General features: G+C 44.0%; 1 protein-coding gene across 1 annotated transcript in view; it reads right to left on the bottom strand.

Moving 5' to 3' along the window:
* Nucleotides 1-3912: 3912 nt before the first annotated feature.
* heg1 (heart development protein with EGF-like domains 1) overlaps nt 3913-9492 on the bottom strand; it is a 178788-nt gene continuing 173208 nt past the window's right edge. Inside the window, exon 13 of the mRNA XM_072473269.1 lies at nt 3913-6293. Coding sequence (XP_072329370.1) covers nt 6150-6293 — 144 coding nt within the window. The 3' untranslated portion in view covers nt 3913-6149. The remainder of the gene's footprint in view (nt 6294-9492) is intronic.

Below are 9492 nucleotides of genomic sequence, written 5' to 3'. Positions count from 1 at the left end.
GGGAGGACCCAGGTCTGTCTGTACTTTGCAGTTTTGTTGCCTGGTCTGGAGAGTGTTAACTATGCCGAGAGACTAAATAGACTTGGACTGTTTTAATTAGAATGACAGAGGTTGAGGGGTGGCCTAATATAGGTTTACAAGATTATGAAAGGCATGGATAGAGTGGACAGGCAGGCACTCTTTCACAGGGTAGAGGGGTCAGTTACTAGGGGGCATAAGTTTAAGGTCCGTGGGGCAATGTTTAGAGATGTGCAAGACAGGTTTCTTTACACAGGTGGTGAGTGCCTGGAACGTGCTGCCAGGGGAGGTTCTGGAAGCAGTTAAAGGGCAGCAGGGTAGCACAGTGGTTAGCACAGTTGCTTCACAGCTCCAGGGTCCCAGGTTCAATTCCCGGCTTGGGTCACTGTCTGTGTGGAGTCTGCATGATCTCCCCGTGTCTGCGTGGGTTTCCTCCGGGTGCTCCGGTTTCCTCCCGCAGTCCAAAGATGTGCAGTGTCGGTGGATTGGCCATGATAAATTGACCTTAGTGTCCAAAAAAAGTTTAGGTGGAGTTACAGGGATAGGGTGGAGGCGTGGGCTTAAGTAGGGTGCTCTTTCCAAGAGTCGGTGTGGACTCGATGGGCCGAATGGCCTCCTTTTGCACTATAAATTCTATGATTCTATGAAAATCTCGACAAATGCATGGATAGGATGCATATAGAGGAGGGTGGCACAAGTAAGTGCTGAGGGTTTTGGCCAAGGGTGGCATCATGACCGGTACAGGCTTGGAGGGCCGAAGGGCCTATTTCTGTGCTGTATTGTTCTTTGGCCAAATACTGATAGGTTGATCAGAATATTCTGACAAGACAGAAGTGTACTGAATCTGCTCTTGAAAGGGTCTCACTCCAAAGGGGGGAAGGCAGGATCCGGCTATTGAGTTGGATGATCAGCCATGATCATAACGAATGGTGGAGCGGAATCGAAGGGTTGAATGATCTCCTCCTAATTTCTCAGCTTCTATGTTTCGATTTGTCTCCTCATTTGTGCTGGTTCATGCAGAGCACACTTACCCATATGAACCATTATGCTTGAACAATTATTCAATTTTGGGACCATCAGATGTGAGCCCCATCCAGTCTTTGGCAGGCACTCACACATACACCTTCTACCTTCGCCTAACAATCAGTTAGGGACACATAAAGGCAAATTGTGAAGCCCCGAAAGATACCGTGGTTGGAATCACTTAATGAAGCACAGACCAAGGGGTTTATTTTAACCATTTCCAGTGGTAAGGGACTGGATACCTATTTACACCCTGCCTGAATTTCCTTTGTATTGATCAATGGAAAGGAAGATAGAACGTAAAATATCCAACCTTTTATTACCCAATAGCTACCTAATGAAAAACTGTTAAAATTGATGCCCGAGAGGTTGAACCTGCAGCCTTTATACATTTTACAGCTCAGTTCTTAATACTGCAACAGATAGCAAATGAACCCACTGTATAATTGTTAAACTCATATGACAATTTCAATTTTAAAAGTTTCTTTCACTTGTGAAGTACCAACACTTCAGCATAGTTCACCATGTCACCGTGCTACCGACTGCAGCAAATTATATGGTTCCTTGCTGTGCCCACAGAAAAGAGAACAATCTCCAGACAAGTATTTTATTTTTCTGCTATGCGATCCTGACTAGAACGCCAGTTTTTGAAACTCCTTTGGAAAAACAAATGTTCATTTTCTAAATACGTTAAGCTGCAAATATAGTTCACTCCAAACAAAGTATTCAATATTCTTTGTATACACAGGTAGCCGCTGTCGATCAGAAAGACACAGCAAAAAAATAACAGAAGCAACAATAATTTAGACAGAAAGAACATAACTTGTTGGGTTCACATGACATTTCCAGTGTTGAATCATATCAATAAATGCATGGGTAGTTACAAGAGTCCACACTTAAAGCACAAAGCTGGGTAGATTTATTATCGTGCTGGCTTTCAGAATCTCACCCATAGTCATCAAAAATAAGAAAGTAAAACTTATGATGCAGTAACTTGGGACAGGCAGATGGACTTTTAGATTGTCCAGTAACACCATCTGGTATCTACTGAGCCCATAGTTTCCCAAGGAGTTCCTACATATCTTTGGTGTGGTCACCTTAAAGTAGCATGGTTGGAACAGCAGTAATTGCCACTTGCTCCTGGTTTTCCAGTGCAAGGTCTGACACTATAAATAAGGGGCAAAAGAAAGGTGACCTTAGAGGTAACCATTTTTCAAATAGGAGTTTGGCGGCAGCCTTCAGTGTTATGTTGAACAGGTGTTGAACATTTCCTGGGCTTAGCTGCCGAACTCTGATAAAAGAATAAAACCACCTTAAAATTTCCATGTAACAAAAATATCTCCTATAAGCTAGAGACATCGTCATGTTTTAAGAAGTCTATGTAGAAAAGTAACTGGAAATAAGGACCTCTCCCAATCTTTTCATCTGTTTTAAGATCAAAACACTCTCTATTATTCACAGTACTTTAACTGAGTCACAGAATTGTTACAGATCAGAAGGAGGCCATTTGGCCCATCTTGTGTGCACTGTCTCGCCACATGAGCAATTGATTTAGTGCCATTCTCTCACCTTTTCCCCGTAATCCTGCACGTTTTCCTGTTCAGATAACAGGAATTCCCTTCTGAATGTTTCGATTGAAAACATTGGGAGAACTTCCAAACGTTTCCAAAGGACACAATGTAAAAGCTGCAAGAACCATCTTCTACACATTTGTAACAATTCATATTTCGAAATTACAAGAGTTGAATGCCCTCAGAAATGAGCTGGACAGTGAGCAGTGTAGACTCCAACAGATATGCTGCAATGTTAAGGTTTCGATGTAGTCTAACATTTTGAACATAAGTGTTATTTTTTCAAAGTCTCACATTAAACTTTAGACGACCCAGTAGATTGAACTGTTTAATATGTTGGCACTTATGAGGGAGAGTAGGAGAGCACGGACACTGATTTTCCTCTTCAATCTGCTATTACAGCTATATCTATTACTGTCCCATTATAAAGTAGCATTGAGGGCTGATCTGCAGTAGTTCATGACCTGCACTGTCCCACTGGCTTTGCTGGAGTAAAGATATTAGGAACAAATTTTCATTGTTGGAGCAAATATTCGCAGGGTTTTGGCTCATTTCATTTCCTGCTGCTTATACTTCCTATGGCGTGCACTTCATGGAAAGTACGCACATTGATTGAAACTGTGAGCCATGCGACTATTGGCCAAAGACATTAACAGAGGTAAAAAATCAATAGAGAAAATGAGTATATGGAAACTATTGTTTAGCCAGCTAATTATTAGTCGTAAGTAAAATCTACAAAATGACTTTGGGGGAGGCTAGGCATTGGTAAAATCTAATGATTTTAAAAGTTAGTCACCAAGGTTTACCAGTAGGAAGTCACACTTATATAATCTACTGTTTTTTTCCAAATATGTAACGGACATAGGGGACAAGTATAATGCAGTTGGTATAGCCTTGGATTTGATAAGGTGCATACTAATGACAAGATAAAATAAACAACTAAAGCAAAAGATGGATAGATAGCTAAATAGATAGATGGTGAGAGAGAGGGAGAGAGAGAGAGAGAGAGAGTGACAGAGTTAGATACAGATAGAGATAGAGAAAGAGAGAGATAGAGAAAAATAGAGATAGAGACAGATACATAGATAGATAGATATAAATGGAAATTTCTCAAACTGCAAAGTAGTCTTAAAATAGGGCAAGCACTTGATTTAAAAGAAAGAATCATTATCAATTTGGTGATACCAGATGTATTGGTATCTTTTTGGTAACTGGGCCAAGAATACGATTCACACAATCCTTGGTTGCAATTTTAAAATTCACTCAGATTGTTATGGCCCCTTGGGGGGGGGGGGGGGGGGGGGCAGGCAATGATGTGCTCCATATGATTCCCCCCTTACACAGCTGAGTATGAACTCCTCCAGTAATTGGGGTGGGGTTTCCCCTTAACAAGGGGAAGCTACTCAGTATAAAATTCCTGACTGGGTGCAGGTCAGGGAGGGTGGCCCTTCGGGGAGAGGTGTCATAGTTTTATGATTTTGTGTATACCGTAATAAACCAGTCGTTCATTTCTACCCTACCGTGTGCTCCTGTTTTCTCTCCCGTTCGGGAGCGACACAGATCATTTTGTAGATTTTACTCACAGTTAATAATTAACTAACTACATTTTAATTTCAATTTTACTTCTGGTTTTCAGTTCTCTATAGGCTACATTAGCAAATGAACAGAATCAAAAAAAATCAATAGAGGTAATTTTGTTGCTACAAAAGGCATTGTTCAGATTCCATTTCTGTTTAGTTCTGTTCAACTATTCAATCACATGTAAGATAGCCCAGTTGATTACAGGTATCGGTAAATTATAAGGAAGATTAATGAAGTTGTCTGGTTCTGAATGGAAAGTTACCAAATTGAAATGTTGAAAATACTACAGGGTGAACAAAATTGATCCAAACAAAGAGTTCTAGTGCCAATGTACATAAGTTTTTTTAAAAAAAGGAATATCAAGCAGGGATATCACTTAGAACTATGTAGAGTATTCATGGGTGGCACGGTAGGACAGTGGTTAGCACTGTTGCTTCACAGCTCCAGGGTCCCAGGTTCGATTCCCGGCTTGGGTCACTGTCCGTGCGGAGTCTGCACGTTCTCCCCGTGTCTGTGTGGGTTTCCTCCGGGTGCTCCGTTTCCTCCCACAGTCCAAAGATGTGCAGGTTAGGTGGATTGGCTATTCTAAATTACTCTCAGTGTCCAAAAAAGGGTAGGGGGGTTACAGGAATAGGGTGGAGGTGTGGGGATAAGGTGGAGGTATGGGCTTAGGTAGGGTGCTCTTTCTGAGGGCCGGTGCAGTCTCGATGGGCCAAATGGCCTCCTTCTGCATTGTAAAATCTATGATTACCTCAGAATAAATTTAAATCGGTAGAAAATTCTTATCAGTTCAGATGATAGCTGCCTGAAGAAAGAAAAAAATGATAGATTGGATGAACGAATGTTGTCTGTAAATTAGGTTGAGATCAATCAAAATGAACAAGGTTTGTTAGCCCTAATTGTCTTATACTGCTTTGTAGAAAGACCTTTAGTTCTCAACATGTTGGGAGCACAGATGCCAGCTGTGTTTAAACAAAAATGAATAAGTACAGCAAAGGCGGGGGAGGCAACAGGGAGAGTATTGTCATTTTATAGTTGTGGATTAATCAGGACCAATTGAAGTAATGCAGTAGTACTTGTGATGGTACCCACTTAGCCCCTCAACGGAAATGGTGCAGAAATTTCAATGGTTTGCAATGAGAAGGTATGAAAAGAATCCAAATCTTCTGAAATTACTTGCAATGAGAACAACCTAATGAGAATCAAAACCAGATTCTAGCATTCTTCATTTCCCAATGGGCTGCTAAAAAGCTCCGAATAGAGCATTTCAACTAAAAAAAGGGATGGCTCTATTCACACTTCCCACAGTATCAGAAATTGTCCATTCCAGCTCTTTTTTTTTGTAGTTGCTGAAAGATCTATTGTAGTTGATGAGAAAAAACAAGGGGGGGTATCAGGACGCTACATGACCCAGACACCAGAGGTACACAAAAGGATTGAGAAATGTGCCAGCATGTTCAGAGAATTTTCCAGCGTGAATAAGGTCTGTATCCTGAGAGATCTCAATGCCCCAGTTCACATGAGCAATCTGACAGCACCAGGTCAGAGTGTCCAGTTCTTCTACAAGTTCATCAGTTAGTGTTGCTTACAGTTGTGCAATATCATCATTTGGCCAGTCTGAAAACACTGTAGCTGTTTAAAAGTTATTAACAAACTAGAAACATGAACCACAAAAATACACAGTGTATATTGTCCATTTGTAAGCAAAGTTTTCACGTGCTGACGCAACTAAGCCCATTCAGTACAGCGGATGGTGTCAGTTCCATCACTCGTCCGTCACAGTGTGACCTGTGATAGCTGCTGTGAACAGTGCGCTGTCTACAGCTTCTCCTTCACATTCCACCGGTCCATTACTATAAATGTTCGGAATCCAGCTTTTCTGCAGTAATTCCTCATGTTGCTTCATATATCCCACATTTTGGTCTGACACAAAAATAAATCTCTATTTTAATTTGGCTAAAAATAGTCTCGTCTTCTTGCTTCTTCACTGCTGAAGGATGGGTTGTATTGTCCAGTGTAGATGCAAGAGTAGCGTGAGCCTGGTAGGCCACTGTAAGGGTGCAAGCCATTCCGATCCACTTCTGAAACTCTCAGGCCAGACTGGGGGGGAAAAGAAAACAAAAAGCCATAAGTACTCCAAGGCTGGCATTTTTATGTAATCTTTACTTTCTTAAAGAGGCAAAGGTATTAAATAAGATTTAAACTGGTCAAATTTAAATCTATTCACAGTTTTATTACTGAGGTCAGCAAAAAATATATCTCCCATGCTATCAATCGAGAACCAGGAGGGTGTTCTTGGTCCAAAATAGGAAGCCTGTTTCACAGTGATTCTGTTTTCACAACAACCAGAGTTTATTTTCAGAAGATAAGAATGTCCCCTTGAGCCTGCTCCATCATTCAATACGATCATGACTAATCTTCGGCCTTAACTCCACTTTCCTGCCACTCCCCATATCCTTTGATTCTCTGAGAGAACAAAAACATGGGTGGGATTCTCCGCTCTCATCCATGGCGGGAATCGTTGTGGGTGAAAACAAAAAATTTGGAGTTCCAGCCAAAACTCCATTCACTGTCAACAGCATCGGGAAGTCCAGGCCGTGAGGGCGGAAGATTTAAGCCTGTCTATCCCAGCCTTACATATAGTCAAATAAAGATAGAGTTAAAAATTTCAAAGTTGCACAACCCTTTGAGTGAAGTAGCTTCTCCTCATCTCAGGTCTAATTGATCACCCTCTTATCCTGAGACTGTGCCCCCATGTTCTAGATTTCCCAGCCAGGGGGAACAACCTCTCCATGTCTAACCTGTCAAGTCCCTTCAGAATCTGCACATTACAGTGGGATCACCTCTCATTCTTCTAAACTCCAAAGAGTACAGGTGCAATTTGCTCAGCCTCTCATCATAGAACAGCCCTTTCAACCCAAGAGCCAATCTAGTGAACCTTCGCTGTACTGCCTCCAAGGGAAGTAAGTATATCCTTCCTCAGATATGGAGACCAACATAGCAGTACTCCAGGTGTGACCTTATACAATTGTAGCAAGACTCTCTTATTCGTGTACTCCAATCCTCTTGCAATCAAGGCCAAAAGTGCTCTTTGCCTTTTTAATTGTTTGCTAACCTGCTTTCTAACTTTCTGCACAAGTAGAGGTAAGTCCACTTGAACATCAATAGTTACAAGTTTCACACCTTTTAAAAAAATTCTGCTTTTATATTCTTACGATCAAAGTGACTACCCTGATATTTCCCCACATTGTACAGGTTAAATCACCACCAGTCAGCTCTCCCCCTCAAAGGGGAGAGCAGCCTATGGTCACCTGGGACTATGGCAACTTTAGTTACTTTACGCCATGTGTCGCCCTGCTGCCAATGCTCATTTATTAACTTCAAACTATTCTGAATCATATGCCATAAGGTTTGATGTAACTTTATTTTTGACTGAATACAACAGAGGATTCATTGCATTTTAAAGCCTTTCGAGTAATCGGCTAACTGTTGTAAGAGTGGGGACCGTCCTGCCAGTTAGTGCCAAACTATGCCAGTTAAACGTGTGGCATGTGAAATATTCGGCATTTGAAGATCAAGAACAGGTGCTCCTGGAATCACAGGACCCAATGGTAAGTGAAATATTTCCACCTTTGATTTTCCCAAGGTGTGCTTCTGGTGTCATTTGCAAGCACATTCCAGAGGGAAGTCTCTGTGCACTTTTTGCTCAGAAGGTTAGGAGGTCTGAAGCACAAATTTTCTGGATCAAGATTTATTGATTGTTAAGCATGAAATTTACAATGCCCAATAGTATTATGCACATGTCTAACATGCTTCAAGATCACGTTTGCCCACAGAACAGAACTGCTAACCTGATCACTTTATGCCGGTTAACACCTCAGTTAAAATAAAAAGACAAAAATATTTGATTCATATAATGAGACTGAATGGTGTAATTTGTTGCTTTAATTATAGCTGGAAAATCCAATACAGGTTTAGAGCAAAGGTATGGAGATTTTAATGGGTTTTGAATGAGGTAACTTTGATGTTCCCGGTCCTCCAACTGTGATGCTCCGATTCACCCATAATTTGAAGCACTGTCGAGTTGTGGAGGAGTCAGGGAGAGGCTGGAGAATTAGAGCTACGTTTGTTAACAAGCAAGTGGAAAGAGACTTCTTGGCTCCAGATATTGGCTGGGCTGAGTTCCATGGAAGGAGGAGTTTTGCTTGGGAAGACCAGGGCCGGGATTCTCCCCTACCCGGCGGGGCGGGGGGTCCCAGCGGGATAGAGTGGCGGGAACCACTCCAGCATCGGGCTGCCCCAAAGATGCGGATTTCACCGTGAGGGGCTAGGCGCGCGCCGGAGTGGTTTCCGCTCCACCGACTGGCGTGGAAGGCCTTTGGTGCCACGCCAACCGGGGCCGAAAGGACTTCGCCGGCCAGCGGAAGTCCGCACATGCACGGGAGTGTCAACGGCTGCTGACATCATCCCCGCGCATGCGCGGGAGGTCTCTTACGCGTCGGCCATGGTGAAGGCTGTGGCCAAGGCAGAGGGAAAAGAGTGCCCCACACGGCACAGGCCCGCCCGCGGATCTGTGGGCCCCGATCGTGGGCCAGGCCACCATGGGGGCACCCCCCGGGGCCAGGTTGCCCCGTGCGGGGGCAGGACCCGGAGCCCGCCCCCGCCGCCAATCCCGCCGGTAAGAGACGTGGTTTGACTCTCGCTAGCAGGACAGGCATTCCAGCAGCGGGACTTCGGCCCATCGCGGGCCGGAGAATCGGCGGGGGGTGGGCCCGCCGACCGGCGCGATTCCTGCCCCCGCCGAATATCCGGTGCCGGAGAATTCGGCAACCGGCGGGGGCAGGATTCAAGCCAGCCCCCGGCGATTCTGCAACCCGGCGGGGGGTCGGAGAATCCCGCCCCAGGAGTTTACGATTCACTGCAGGCTGTATAGTTTTAAAATGGACAGAAAAAAGGTCATTCTACACTCTTCCAGAGGATGCACTGTTGAGGTATACCACAGAACACTAGCCCTAAACAAGCAGTTTAAATGCACTAAAACCTTGACCGGAGTTCTCTGGCCACTCACACCAGGGGGGTTCTCTAATCCCGCTGCCAGTTCACACCCTGTCGCAGGTTTCCCAGCAGGGTGGGATGACTTCAATGGGAATTCCCAATGATTGCGGCTGGACCAGCGAATCCCGCCACCAGCGAACGTTGTGCCGCCTCCCGCCACCAGGAAACACGCTGCTGGGAGGCCGGAGAATCCCGCAACCCCCACTCTGACCCTGCCAGTCTCATTGAAAAAAACCTTGAATAG

This window comes from Scyliorhinus torazame, chromosome 2 (assembly GCF_047496885.1).
Source record: "Scyliorhinus torazame isolate Kashiwa2021f chromosome 2, sScyTor2.1, whole genome shotgun sequence".
Lineage (NCBI taxonomy): Eukaryota > Metazoa > Chordata > Chondrichthyes > Carcharhiniformes > Scyliorhinidae > Scyliorhinus > Scyliorhinus torazame.
The sequence above is the reverse complement of the archived record's forward strand: the minus strand, read 5'-3'. Positions and strand labels throughout refer to the sequence as shown.